This window comes from Drosophila eugracilis, unplaced genomic scaffold, assembly GCF_018153835.1.
Source record: "Drosophila eugracilis isolate 14026-0451.02 unplaced genomic scaffold, ASM1815383v1 contig_47, whole genome shotgun sequence".
Classification (NCBI taxonomy): domain Eukaryota; kingdom Metazoa; phylum Arthropoda; class Insecta; order Diptera; family Drosophilidae; genus Drosophila; species Drosophila eugracilis.
The window spans coordinates 1,251,102-1,265,946 of NW_024573338.1; the positions used below are offsets into that span (position 1 = coordinate 1,251,102).

The window sequence follows — 14,845 nt, forward strand, 5'->3', positions numbered from 1 at the left end:
AACTGTTCCATAAAATTGGTTGCTGGATGGGACATCTCTATTGTTGTCCTCTAATTTTACTTAGTACAAAGCAATATTTGCAAACTTTCTGCCTACATAGATAAATTACATGTGTTGTTAAACCAACGTCGAAGAAAGTGTAACCGAGGAAGGGTAAACAACATGGTTAACAAGCCTCTCCGCTCCTAAGCCTCCTAATTGCCACTTCCAGTGGCCGTCTTGAGAACAGTGGCCGGGATCAGTTTTGTGGTCAGCGCTTTGGCTCCCGGCTCTCCTGTCACCGTCGTTACGGAGATTTTCCCACCCGCCGCTCCACCAGTTGCTGACGCTGTGCCCATGGGTATCACTTTTAGGCTGGACAGTGGCTTCAAATTCATGCCCTGCAATCCCGGCGAGAAAAAAAGCTGTCCGCCGTTGCCTTGCACTGCGAACACGAGATTATTACCAGGGGTTGTCGTCGCAGTCGATGCTGGAGTTGCTGTCGTGGAGCTGGTTACATTGCTGCTGTTTGCGGTACTAGTGATCTGTTTGTTGGCCACCAGAACGTTCTTAGCCAGACGCAGTGTTTGCGTTCCCCCCGCTCCAATTAGCAGCGTCTTCGGCGTCGTCGCTATACCGGAGGTCGAAGTAGTTCCACTATTGGTGCTGCTTGTGGCTAGTCGCAGAAGCTGGTTTCCCATTATTACTGTCTGCATTGGTGCGTTGGTACCACGAGCAGGAATCTGTCAAATAATCATTGGGTAAGTCATAAAAGTCTTAAGAGAAGTAGAGTAGAACTCACCGCTCCTTGTATCTTCACTGTCTGACCACCAATCACAATATTTTGAGTGGTTCTCACTGCCGTGTTTGCTACTCCGGAGCCGGACACTACCGTTCCCCCTGCTCCACCCACTGTCGCTGAAGCCACTGCTGTGGTCGTGGTTGTGGTGGTCTGGGTAGTGGCCACACTGCTTCCACCTAATTGTTTTAACGTCTTGGCGTGGAGTAGAAGGGGTTTTCCCGGCAACACAGTAGTCTTTCCAATGATCTTGGGCACTACGGTCGATGCGTTTCCAGTAGCTGGGGAGGTACTTGTCGCACTTACAAATCTTGCCATAGTTGGCAGCTGCTTAGTTGGCTGGTTGGAATTAAGTGTAATCACATTTCCCGCCGAAGACGTTGCCAGTTGAAAGATATTGTTGCCAGCGGTGGTAAGTAATTTTCCTCCAGCAGGTTGCTTTTGTATAAGGCTATCCAGAGTGATGATCTGCCCTGGTGTTTGGGAATTTCCAACTCCCACAACTCCTGACGCTGGAGTAGCTCGAATCACCCGCGTTGCATTGCCTCCCAGTGCTGTTAAGGTTCCTGATTGATTGGTGGCCACCACTGGTTGCTTAAAGTTTTGCAGTAAAATTCTTTGCTGCTGTGGAGACAAATTCGTCGTTGCTTTGGCCACCGTGCCACTTGGCGATGTAGTGAGTATTTTGGGTGCTGCTTTCGCCAGGGACTGGAATACTATTTTCTTGTTCGCGGAAATGGCTGTGTTGCCTATAAAGAAATTGATTTTGTATAATCTGGATTATAAATATTAATGAATCAGTACTTACCGACAATAATCCGTTGCTGGGGTGAGTTCAGAGCAGGATTGGCACTGTTCATCTTCTGTTTGAGCTGTTGCTGTTGCTGCTGAAGGTTGGCGAAAGCCTGGGGCGACATCTTTACGATGGTTCCGCCACCGGTAACAGGGGAACTCGTGCTGGCGGTTGCAGGATTTGCAGTTTCTGTACCGGAAATGCTTGTAACGGGCTTATTGGTCACAATAGACACAGCTCCGATTTTCTGCTGAACCGGTCGCACGGTCTGGGATTGTGGCACCACGCGAGGTCCGAGGATTTGCACAGAATTTGGCTTGGTACTTATCGCCGAATTCGCAGATACTGTGGCTCCTCCAGCTGGCAATAGTCGGATTATGTTCTTCGGCATCTGTGGTCGCGGGGTAATAGTGAGCGCCTTAGGTTTACCAGCAATCGGATGGACCTTAACATGCTGCCCCTGTTGCTGCTGAACGGTTTGCTGTTGCTCCAGCGGGATGATAAAGTTCCCTATTTTGTTGCTGGGAACGGTCTTCTTAATTGTCAGCTTTTTAGCCACCGTAGGAGAACCGGATGTTGCTCCTTGGGTTGGAGTAGTTGCTACATGCACGGTTTGCAATCCAGTGGGAGTGGATACCAATATCGGTGTCGTATTCCGAGTCGGGCTGATCTTGGATATCGCAAAATTTCCTGTTTTTGAAGTTGTCAGCTGCCTTTGAACGGGTGATGATGCGGGATTGGCCGTGCCCACAGGTTTAAGAAGAGATTTCTGTATTTGCTGTAGGGGGCTTTGATTTGCTGTAATGTTAGAGGAGGCTGTCACTATGGTTCCTCCAGTGGGCGTACCAGGTGGAACATGGTACTTTAAGGGCGGTACAGGAGGACACTTTACGGTCAGTGGTTTCTTCACTTGCAAGGAAGCACCTACTGGCAGTTGGACTGGAACTGGAATCGGTGAAACCACTGTTGGCACCAAAGCTGGTAGTTGCTCCTGCTGGTGTTCTCCAAGCAAACCAGAGCTTTCAGCACCATCTGGGATCTTTGGCCTGTTTAGCTGCTTCCTTTGTTGCTGCTTCTGCTTCACCAAGGACTGGTTTTGTCGATGCATTTTCTCAAATTCCGCCTCCCCTCGATTTCGATGTAGGTAAATCCAGATTTTGCGCCTGGCATCATACTTCACGCAAGGATCCTGACCACCGTGCATCCGATCCAAAGCTCCACTGACGATGGTCTGGAGTACATTATCTGCCGCTTGTTGACTAATGTATTGTGAGCACTTAAGCAGCTCGGAGATCTCGGAGCGGGTTCCTTCTCCATTGGGCAGCCTTGCAGTAGCATCTCGCACTAGGGTGAGGATGGTCACAAACGGAGGTCGGTCATCAACCATAACAGCATGACCTCTTGCCTTGTTCAGTGGTAAACTTTGGGTATAAATACCCTTGACCGGACCCACCACACTCTCATACCCATTAAGGCGATAGGTAAACGGTCGATGCGGATATTCGAAGCGTATCCTCTCTTGCCGTTGAAACTCAAGTATCTCGGCCTGGCTGGCTGAGCGCACAGTCCAGGTGGTGGGACATCTAGGAGGAGGTGTAGGAGTTGCATCCATCAATGCATTTAGATGAGCAGTCGAGTTCAGGCCCGGACTAAGTTGGGACTGCTCTTCCCTCTGAGTTCGCAACCAACACTGACATAGGCTGAGAAGTCGCGCATCAGAATCCCGGCCTGCGCCTATCCACTGGTAGATGCCCAACTGAGTTTTATGTTCAATGTAGGGGACATAATCCGTCGGAACGGTATCAGAATCCCCCGACAAGAAGTTTATAGCGGATTGCAACAACTTCGACCAGTCCGGCACAAATCTTGGCCACTCCCCTGTGGGAATTGAAGCATCCGAATTAATTTCCCGCCAACTGGCCAGTAAGATTTGCAATTCTCCATAGGTAAGTCGGTGCTGAGGCGTGGATACAAACAAATCCCTTAGAAGCGAGAAGAAAGAGACCGGTCGAGGTGTGGCCGGCGGACGAATTAGTACTTCTCGGGTGGGACTACCGGTTATGTGGCCAGCAGTTGGAGATGCATTTGTAACGGTATTGATTGGGGGGTTGGACGACGATGGACTTGCCTTGGCACTGGCAATGGGTCCATTCAGAGGTTCCAGCTTGGGCACAGGATGAGGAAGGACAACTGGCGAGGGTATAACTTTCTTTGGCATTAGCTGGGGCTCCTTAGGTGACAGGTGTTCCTCCGGATGATCGTCCAGCACGCGGCGGCCGTAGAGTTGTTGCGGTTCATCCAGCAGCATGGGCTCTTCATCTACAATCTCACTCTTCGTTGCGGTAATTCCAATAGGTACCAGAGCAGGCGGATCGGGATTGAGGCGTGCCATAAGCGCTTTTGGTTTTCGACCAGGCTTAAAGCTTCCGACAAACTGGGCACGAGTGCATATGTCTCGCAATCGTACCTCGGATGTATCAAACTCGGGGCTTTCCTAAAATTGAAAATGTATTTAAATTAGTAAAATGAAGTTTATTGAACTCTAAACTCTTTTTAAAGAAAAACTCAAACCGAAGCTAAAAGCAATTTAAAAATTTGACAATGCATGTCCCTATTTGTTCTTTGGTAGCCATCACACTTACCGGTTGTTCCAATTTCCGGCGCTTGTAGTCTCTCAAATACTTTCGGAAGTTTTTGTCATTGAGCTGGGGAATTCTCTCCATTTGCATGGTCCGCAGTACATTGTCATCGTCTACACCTGGTCGCCGCTTGAAGAACGTGTTATAAATGCATTTCTTGTCCGCCGCATTCGAGGGTCTGCCAGGACCTACAGGTTCCGGAGCCTTAGGCTCTTCCAGTTTGAAATCCTGCGGTGTCTTGAACAGACGATCAATTAGCTGGGAGCATTCCTCATCCTCTTCCTCCTCATCCGCACTAATGTCGCCAGGTTTTACCTCCAGCTCGCGCAAGATATCCAGGAGGTCCTGGGCGTAGCGTTTCTTAGCTCGCTGAGTGCAAAATCGGTTCTCCATGGATAGCGTGGGAGGCTTCCTTTTCCGAGGGCGTGGTTTTGGCAGGTATTTTCCAAAGGCGCCTTCGGAGGGTGGGGCAGAGTAGTAGGCATGCTGAAGAAGATGATCCCTTGACAGAAATAGATCCTTAGCCAACTGGCTGAAGCGTTCGGCCTGTTGAAAACGAAATTCCCTTCTGTTCGAGTGCTGGATGCTCCGCCTTAGTTGAAGGACATCGGGTCGCAGGTTGCCCTCTTCCAATTGACGTTGAAGCTGGAGCAGCGGTGAGTGCCCGAATCGCTCAAGGCCGCCATTAAATAGCTGTACCAGAGTACGCTGCTGTTCGGCACAGGTCTGCGCCTGTCCGGTGACCAAGCCAGTAAAGTCCGGCAACATGGGTTGCAGGCGAGCCTGGAAATGGTGGGGCAACTGTTGCCATGTCTCCATGGAGAAGAATTCATGGAAAATAGCTGCATTTTCGCATAAACCCCGCGGCAACCGAAAGATATCCCGTCCGCTGAGCTGTGCCAGCTCCAGCTCGTCCGACTGACAGGTGGTAGTGTCGTCCTCCGTCTCCGAACCGCTGGCCGCATCCTGTTCAGACATGTCCTCGTCCTCACCATCAGGATCTTCCTCAAGTGAACCGCTCGAAGAGTCCGATGAGCTGCTGCTCGACGTTCGACTCCTCTGACTGCTAGCCGTGTTGCTTCCGCTGTCGCTCATCCGGCCATCGCCCTCCTCCTCCTCCTCAGAATCCACACTGCGATTTGGATTTTGATTTGGATTCCCATTAGCATTCGGACTCGGCCTGGGCACAGTGTTTATGTTTATGTTGCTCATCGGATCGCCAACAATTCGTCACCAGATTTTTCTTCGCAAAGAGCGATTTTTTCTCTACACTAACTTATAATTTTTGTCTCTTACGCCGCTGTCCTGCCTCGTTATATCAATCAGCCAGCGTTAGCTGCTGGTTTTCTTCTTTTTTTATTGTTAAGCATGTTTTCTCTGCGATTTTTCACCATTCATCGCGAGACGCGGGCACGCTAGAGGTGGCACGATGTGGCGGTGGTGGTTGTCCATCTTTGGCGGTTTAAAAAATATCTATTTATTTATTTTAGGGGTTAGTATTGTTTGCAATGTAAAAGGTTTTGCCTGTTAGGCTTTGCATTTGATTTCCACCTATTCTTCGTACAGTCAAATTTCAAATAAATGACAAGTTTTGCTTATCCGCTAGAGATGAGACGATAAAATAGTCTCAAATTGTTCACGTTCATTGTGACTGCACTGATCGGTATTTATTAAAACAAATAACACTATACTTTAAAATTTAAAATTAATATTTTAATTGTAAGTAACAAAAATGTTCATGTATTTTACATAAGATAACATTATTTTGCAGATTATTATTAGCAGATTATTTTGTTTGATTGCTTGATTTCATGCCAAAAGGATTTTGTATTTTTTTCCTTCTCTACATACATATATTAAAAAATGGAGTCTTTCTTTTTCTTTTTGACCTGAATTTCTTATTTCCCAAAAACAACTCAAAATTCTCACGATTTCAGAACTGGGTGTTTTATAAGGAACTAGTTCGTCAATCGACTGGCTGAAACTTAATCACCGATACTATCGACTGAGATATCGACTATTTGTTTTTATTGTTGATTATTTTACTGGAGATCAAAAAAACTTGAGACACAATGAAGAAAAAGGTGTGGTTTTCGTTTAAACTTGTAATATATTGGATTTCAAGTCTATTTGTATTACCAGGTGTTGCTCATGGGGAAGAGTGGATCGGGAAAGACCAGCATGCGATCCATTATCTTCGCCAACTATATCGCCCGTGATACGACACGCCTAGGAGCAACAAGTGAGTAATACTATATAATCGGTCAGACAGGACTGATCTTAATATATATACACCTGTAGTCGATGTGGAGCATTCGCACGTACGGTTTCTGGGCAACCTGGTGCTCAATCTCTGGGACTGTGGCGGTCAGGAGGGCTTCATGAAGCAGTACTTTGCCCAGCAGCGGGATAACATTTTCCGTAATGTTGAGGTTCTCATCTATGTGTTCGATGTGGAGAGCCAGGAGATAGAGCGCGACATACACTACTACCAGAGCTGTCTGGAGGCGCTACTGCAGAACTCACCGGAGGCCAAGATCTTCTGTCTGGTGCACAAAATGGATCTGGTGCCGGAGGAGCATCGTGAAAACGTTTTTACAGAGCGTATGGAGGATCTAATCAAGTTGTCAAAGCCAGGAAATGTTACTTGTTTCCGCACCAGCATATGGGATGAAACCCTATACAAGTTAGTCAAGGCTAGGGGATAGTACTCGACCTTTATTCAACCTCAAAATGATTGCAGAGCCTGGTCTTCCATTGTCACCATGCTGATACCAAATGTTGCCGCACTGGAGAACTCGGTGACGCACTTCGCCAACGTTATCGAAGCGGATGAGGTGTTGCTTTTCGAGAAGGCAACCTTCCTGGTGATCTCCCATTGCCAGAGCAAGAAAAACCGCGACTCGCACCGCTTTGAAAAGGTATCCAATATAATCAAACAGTTCAAGTTAAGCTGCTCCAAGCTGGGCGCCAAGTTCCAATCGATGGAGGTGCGCAACAGTGCTTTCGCCGCTTTCATTGACACCTTCACTAGCAACACCTATGTAATGGTGGTCATGTCGGATCCCACGCTGCCCTCGGAGGCCACACTAGTCAACATTAGGAATGCCCGAAAGTACTTCGAAGAGCTGGAGAATCCGAGCAACAGTACCATCAACCATCATGGCCACAAGTATCATTGATGGCGATACCAAGATCGTTGTTTTCCGTAACCCCAATTGCCGTTCTCCGTTCAAGAAGACATGAAAGCAGTCTGTTGTTGTGCACACATCGAAGCGCCCAAGGTGCCGCCCCCAAAGTCTACCGCTTCCCGTAACTATAAATACGTATAAATGTTTTTTTATCTTTCACTTACTTCAATGGTCGATGGTGCATATTGCAATATTGCATCTCACTTAAAAGCCATGTAATATTAATAGCTTTTTGAGTTATCAAAGTCTAAGTAAGTGAGCGATGAATAGCCATCTCCTTCGTTGATTTTTCGTAGATTTGTAAGTTGAAACCTTCATAGGCCTTAAGTTTATATACAAAAAACAATTACACACTTATAAATATACACAAAACAATTCTAAAAATTGGTAACTTTTAAATGCCGAACGCGGTATAAGGCCCACATATCACAGATAATCCAGTTGGTCCTCCTGCTGTGCCTACGAATAAAATTTCCTGACCTCCTCGGACAATCGATCCACGGTGTCCTCATCAACGGGCAAAAATCGTTTGGCTCCACGACTGAAGTAATAGATGTCACCAGTGTAAATATCGAACCAAAGTGCGTGAATGTGGAGATCGTGGGATTCTAGGCGAGCTTTGAGGAATCCGTAGGAGGCAACGTTGGACATTTGCTGCAGTGTGTTGATCTGGGATAGCTTGTCTTCCACGGCGAACTTTTGCTCCTCATCGATGTAGGCTACAAACCGACGCAACGGCGTCTCTGATGAGAAAATCAGCGGGTCTTTCATGCCGGCATCCCGCCACTCCTGGAACCTCTCCAAGCTGCTATTAGCATGATGACACAGCCAGGATCTCAAGGGTGAGAGACGACGGTTAAGCTGTTTGATAAAGGTAAGTGAATTGTTTGTCCAACGGATTGTTTATATTCATACCTTTGAGGCAAATTCGGGATCCCTAAGTTGGTATAACAGATTCATGGCCTTGCAGTCGCTGTGACCGCATACGATTATATGCCTTATGTCATTCACCACACATCCCAGTTCCAGAGCTGCCGGTTCACAGCTAAAGTACTCATCCTGGAAGTGCTGGGCATGTGGTATCAGGTTACCAGCATTACGCACTAATCCATGGGAATAGACCAGAATGTTAAGCTATAATTAATACCCTCGTCTAGCGATACTCACCCACAAACATATCGCCCACATGAGTGTCAGTGTACCGGGTGGGAATCATTCTACTGTCCATGCAGGTGAAGAATACGGCCTTGGGCTGAATGATAAAGTTTATCAAGAGTTAGAATACACAGATATCGGCCAGTGCGTAAATATACATTGAATATATTGCCACCGCAAGTTATGACATACTTGGCAAATGGCCAAAACGTCAATGGGTTCAAACAGTTCAAGGCTGTCCAACAGGGAAATTCGAAAATAAAGAAAACATTAATGTGGGAAATGTCTTTTGTTCGTTTTTTAACAGCTCGAGTCAGCATAATAGCTTTGTAAAAAGTTGCTGACGTTAGTTTAGAATTACATTAAGATATCCAAATTTGATAAACAAAATATTTTAATTATTTTCTTTATATTTCGTTTTTGATGTTTAATGCCATACTAATAATACCTTATCCAAAAATCATTCCTTAATATTATTTATTAATATCAAAAATTTTATAAATATATTTTTATATTTTGCAATAGTCTGTGATATTTCTAACACCGATTCGCCTCTGTCCAATTAGAACTGAATTAATTTGATAATTAGCAGTGGTGCACGAAACTCAAGAGCACCGAAAAGCAATCACTTAAGTATATTAAAAAAACACAAAATATAAAATTAAACAAGCAAAAGGGGGTGGCGGGGGTGAACCGGTTTACCTTTGCAGTTTGTTTACCAAATAAAACACAAAAGAGAACCAAGATAAAGAGAGAAAGCCAGCGAGAGAGGAAAAAGTTTGCGACAGACAAGTCAAAAAAAATGTGATAATGATATAAAACACAGGCAATTAGTTCAACACAAGGCAAAAGCCTTAGGTTTATTTGGTGAATGCGAACAAATTCTATTCCGAAATCTTGACCTATAAACCGTATTGCTGCTCACCTCCGGGTTATCGCGCACTTTCTGGAATTCTTTGACCATTTGCTCGCGCGTTGTATTCCTGTACCTCATTATGCCCCTCAAAATACGCTCCATTTTTAAAGATTTTTTTTTTGTACTTTCTTAATCTTAATTTGACACTTTTATTGCACGCACTTTACTTTGGCCTCAGAATTGATTTTTTCTTGATTTGTGTATAATAATGACGCACTCGCGCTCAATAAAAAAAAAGCGATGGAGCTCTGGTGACGGCGGTGGAGCATTTAAATCGGAATTGTTGCTTCCAAAACACGCGACGAATTTAGCGAGCAGCTGTTGTTCTCTCTCTGGGGGAGTGCTCCCCCATTCTCTTTGGGGTAGCAATTAAGAGAGAAGTAAAGAGCTACAGAGACCCCAAGTCATTGGGTATAGTATTCAAGGTGCTAACTTTTTCCATTTTTAAATAATCACCTTCGTTTAAAACATTGTACATTAAAGTTAATTAGATATTTTACGGGGTATTGAGCCTAATAACTGATTTTGTTTAGTACCCACAGCTGCTTTAAAAACTTTTAAAGCTTCGAACTTAAAGAGCTTGAGATATTTCTTTGGAATATTTAGTTAAGATAGAAATAAAGTATTTTATATAATGGTTTAATTGAATGCAAGCAAAAATATCTCGATTTATTTGTATTATTATTAAACACAACAGATAACCACCTCACGTTTTTAAAAGTTCCTTTAATATAAGAGAACTCTCTCAGAAAAGAGAAGATTTATTAATCACTTTCCCCACCCACAACTATCGGCACTCCCTTGGGAAATGTTTTCTCAGTAAATATTATTATGGGGAGCGGAAATCAATTGCTTAATGGCATTTCTCTGGGCTAACATCTCTGGCAAGTTCCAGACGGTCGACTAAAGTCAACATAGCCTCCAGACGGCTTATCAGTGGGGCAGAGAGGAACCGACTCGAAGAGCTGATGATGTTGATATTATGGCTTCCACGTTTTGTATTTATATTGATGTCGTTTTTTTTCTAATCAAGGTATTTGATGGAACTTTCTGATGACTTCCTTGATCTTATGGCGTCAAGGTTGTTTCAAGAAAAAGTCAGTTTTATTAAATAGAGCTGCAGTTTGTAGGTTTCTTTCATTTACAAAACATTTTAAATAATTGTATATTTTTAATATATTTGTGGCTTGAAATGGAGAATTTATAAAACTATTCACAAAATAGCAATGAAGGTACTAATAGTTTATATTTAAATTAAAACGGACTATTTGGTGTTTACATAGGGGTTTTTACAATTTCAAAAATCCGCCCTTACAATTTATCTACATCTTTTCTACATGAAACTTACAAGTACCAAATTTAGCCAATGGCAGCGCCACCTAATGTGTAGTTCTAGGTACACTTTACTACTTATAAATTTATAAGTTTACAATGTTAACTAAAAACACTTCATTAACGCTGTTCTTGTTATGATACGGATTCATATTTAAGGAATTTTGTTAAATTTTTTAACTCAAAAGTATAAAATGTATGAATAAGGTATGATTATGTTTCTGGATTACTTTAAATAATACTTACTAAATTGCTAATTCTTAAAGTGTGTAGTATCAAGAACTCTGTTTATATCTAACAATGCAAAAAAGGAAAAATAAAAGTGACCTATGTTTTTAATAATTCATTGATATTTGACACTTATTTAGCAAAAAGTAATAATTAAAATGCATTTTAATTTCCTTAAAATGAGCATCAGTAACGACATTGGAATTCCTGCTAACTGAAATGCTCGCTTTTATTGGCCTGGGAGCATCACGTCTCCCATTCGTATGAATTGGGTAGTTGGCCCGGCCAGTGTGTAATATTAGCCTTTCCGAGAACTGCTCACCGCATCATTCATTTGGGCATTGTCAGAACTTCTCAGGCATCTTCTCCGGCTGGGATGCCACCGAAAGTGGGTCACACAAACACCTGTGCGGCAAAAAAAAAAAAAAAAAAAGAAGGCCCACACCAATGCAAATATTATGAAATCCCCACCGCCGCGAAAGAAAGCAAAGTCTAAACCACAAACACAACTGACTGTATGCCGACGCCGTCGAAGCCGCCGAAAAGCAAAAACCAAAACAACAACCAGGCCCATTTCACCAGCAGATTCACTCTTGATGATTATAAGCTTTTGTTGTGTGTTTCGGGCCTTGTGGCTTTTGGAATATTGGAACCTGACTGACCGACTCCATCTCATCTTGTCCCATCTCCCGTAACTTGCTCCTCCATTCGACTGTTTTGCTTTCCTTTCATTATCGAGCGGCAAAATATTGGTTAAGCAAGCAAGGCAGAGGCAATGAAATCGAAAGAAAATAGTATTTCGAGGGGGAAGTAACGAGGTGAAGATTGGATGCTCTAGGAAAATCATGGAAATATCTTTGAAATATATATTTAAGAATATTTTTAATCTTTGTTATTGTCATGATTAGTTTCTGACTTTACCTAAAATCAGAACTTTTATATTATAAGTTAAAAGAGAAATATTGTTTTTAAAATAGTATAAAATATTTGCTATGTTTTTATCTTTGTTAACTATTATTGTAAGATATTGATCTTGCCAATTTCTTTATAACACCTCCAAAACACCTTCAAAAACCAATAGACCCATCGAACCACCCAAGTTAACTTAAAACAAAACTCCCAGCGTGACCAACAAATGACGATGGTGATGCGCCAGCAGCATCTTCATCTCATTCCTCCCAAAAAAAAAACTCCGAGATGATGATCAGAACCCAAACTTAAACTTAAAGCTCATTACGATGGCTATCGTGGGGGAATGGGGTAGAGGGATAAAACTGGGATGATGGGAAGATAGAGAGATGGGACGTACCGTGGGTACGGCAGGCGAAATAATGAAGCAGAATCGCCTGCATGACAATGATTACTGTACGAAGAAGCAGAAGAAATACAAAGAAAGACACGGCCCGCAGCACTTGCCATCCCACTCCCACTCGAACATTTGGATTTGGGAACCGCTGTCAGCTCTTTTTTTTCTGTATTTTTTCTTCAGAATATTTGGGCCAAAGCGCCAAATGTAAACATTAAAGAAGGTAAAAAAAAAAGACGGAAAAAAACTCAGATGATGATGGTTACTTAACAATGTTGAACAATAAATGAGCTCCAAATATGCATATGTATGTGTTGGTGCGGGATCTCAGTGGGTGTGGGTGCTCTTCCAGTCATTGTAGGTGTTGTGAAATCAGAAAAGAGAAAAAAAGGGGTATGCAGGTGCCGAAGGGTTTTGCCCACGTTGAGTCATGTAATTAAGTCAGTTAATCGAAAGGAAGTTTGGAATTGGTTATCTTGAATGGGGTTAAGGGGGGTATAAAAGTGTTTTCATTGATAAAATTAATCTGGAAACTTTTATGAATGATATACACTACATTAAGAAAATCAAAAATAACAGAAAATGTAGTTAAATATATTTTTATAGATTTTTAAAATGACAGGCTTAATAAAATCACGATGTAACTTACATGTTTGTCCTTAAAATGTAAATAAAACAGCAAAAATGTAAAACCCAAAACTTGACTTATTTTACTTAAAAATGTGAACTTACTTGGCCAGAAAAGATCAAAATCAAAAACTACTAAGCTTTAAAATAATAAATTGTTAATATCAATAAGCTCTTAAATGAGGTAATTATACATTTTCCGCTCTGTTTAAATTTATTTTCCATCACCTACTTAAACTTTAACTTACATCCTGTGTTTTATTTAGCCAACTTTTTAAGATTTATTAATAAATTAATTCATTTCCAAGAATAATAAAAACTTCATGCATACAATTATAATTTCTTAGAGTTCTATTCTCCAACCAATTTATTTTCTACCTCAACAATAAGGCCGCCAATATGATGTCATATGTATTTGTCTTGACCAACTTACGAACTCACACACCGACGAGACACACTTCTACTGTATTTTTTGGGGTTTCCTAAGCATAATTTATATCTGGGTGTTACCTCCACTTTTTCACTTCTCCCAAAAGTCTCTTTCTTTCCACCTTCGTCCATCTCTTTCATTCCGTTTGTGTCTATCTCTGTCGGACACAATTTGCAAATGGATTTTTTGGTTGATTCTTTTGGCTCTGACTTTGGCTTTGGCTGTGGGTTAATTAGTGAGTATCTTTCCTCAGCACGCACAAATAAAACAACAAAAACAACAATGCTTTTGGCGTTTGAGTTTGCGTTGTTGTTATTGTTGTATTTTTATGTGTGTTTGTATGGGTAATGGCGGCGGCATTGCTGTTCTTATTAGCGTTGTAGCTTTTAAGCTTAAGCTTGCCCCGAAAATCTGGGTCAGCAGTGTCGTTAAAGCCACTCTTCGTCTTTATACATATATATACTCATATATATATATATATATATCTCGATGTGTTAGTGCGCAAATTAAATATTCACAGCGTTGGCTAAGCAAATAAAATCTTCCAAACTCTTCTTCTTCTGCTTTTATTGTTGTTGCATTTCCTTCTGGCCAGCTTTTGTTACTTGTCTTCTTCTGCTTTTAGCCCAAAACAATCGGAGTTGCTTTTGGCCGTATGAAAGTGAATCAGAATGTTTTAGCCCGTTCTTTGCAAAGCAAATGAGATCAAAAGTGGGCTTTAGTCGCATCTCTTTAACCTGAATATGTCAACCCTACTTATACCCCTTCTCCTTTATTGAATTCTTTTTGCTTTTCTTTTTAGCTGTTTTAGCCAATATTTGTATGCCACTTTGTTAAGCTTGTATGTTGTGTAGGTACAAAAGAGAATGTCTTCTGAATGGAGTTAGTTTTGACGTTCTACTAAGAACTGCAAGCTGAAGGGCTTTTGAAAAGTTGATGATTAAATAAACTAGTTTAATATTAATTGGGTGTACGGGAAATTGGGATGTATTTAAAGTGATTAACTTAAATTTTCTTACTAGTTTAGAATGTGTGTTTAGCTTGAAGAGTGCTTAATGATAAAGTAACTAAACTTAATATTAAATAGCAAACTTGAATCAAAGGGTATGTAGAAACCTTAAGAATTATAACTTTTTGTCCAGACTTTTTTAACATTATAAATTTCATAATCATTTTAACAAATAACCAAATCTCCAGCTGGAGATTCTGTTTGCAATCTTTGTGTAATCTTTCATTCTCATGAAGAACTCTTAGTATCGATTTGTGAAAAAATAATAAAGCAGGAAAACAGTTTTGGCTTGCCTGTGGGCGTACCTTATTATGAGTTATACATATAAGATGAGATGTCCAAGAATTCAGCTAACAGCCTTTGGCTATAAAGGGGTGTGCCCTGACCCAATTTTAAACATTTCATTCCTTACTTTTTTTTTCCACTCCGCCTTTTGTTTAT

General features: G+C 42.0%; 2 protein-coding genes across 3 annotated transcripts; one reads left to right on the top strand and one right to left on the bottom strand.

Annotated features, from left to right (window-relative positions):
• Positions 1 to 41: 41 nt before the first annotated feature.
• On the bottom strand, positions 42 to 9,764 carry LOC108108352 (beta carbonic anhydrase 1). Of its 2 annotated transcripts, none has more exons than XM_017216354.2 (4): positions 4,214 to 5,790; positions 1,587 to 4,065; positions 782 to 1,527; positions 42 to 722 (listed from the first exon to the last, which is right to left on the bottom strand). In XM_017216354.2, exons 1-4 carry the CDS (start codon positions 5,420 to 5,422, stop codon positions 195 to 197), a joined length of 4,962 nt encoding a protein of 1,653 aa, XP_017071843.2. In that variant the 5' UTR covers positions 5,423 to 5,790; the 3' UTR covers positions 42 to 194. The 2 variants fall into 2 exon arrangements, with proteins under 2 accessions (XP_017071843.2, XP_017071882.1); XM_017216393.2 differs by lacking the exons at positions 42 to 722; positions 782 to 1,527; positions 1,587 to 4,065; positions 4,214 to 5,790 and adding exons at positions 7,699 to 8,262; positions 8,317 to 8,504; positions 8,569 to 8,653; positions 9,482 to 9,764.
• LOC108108351 (ras-related GTP-binding protein A) lies at positions 6,206 to 7,785 on the top strand. The gene is made up of 4 exons (XM_017216391.1): positions 6,206 to 6,294; positions 6,353 to 6,452; positions 6,512 to 6,896; positions 6,954 to 7,785. Exons 1-4 carry the CDS (start codon positions 6,283 to 6,285, stop codon positions 7,390 to 7,392), a joined length of 936 nt encoding a protein of 311 aa, XP_017071880.1. The 5' UTR covers positions 6,206 to 6,282; the 3' UTR covers positions 7,393 to 7,785.
• Positions 9,765 to 14,845: the final 5,081 nt, after the last annotated feature.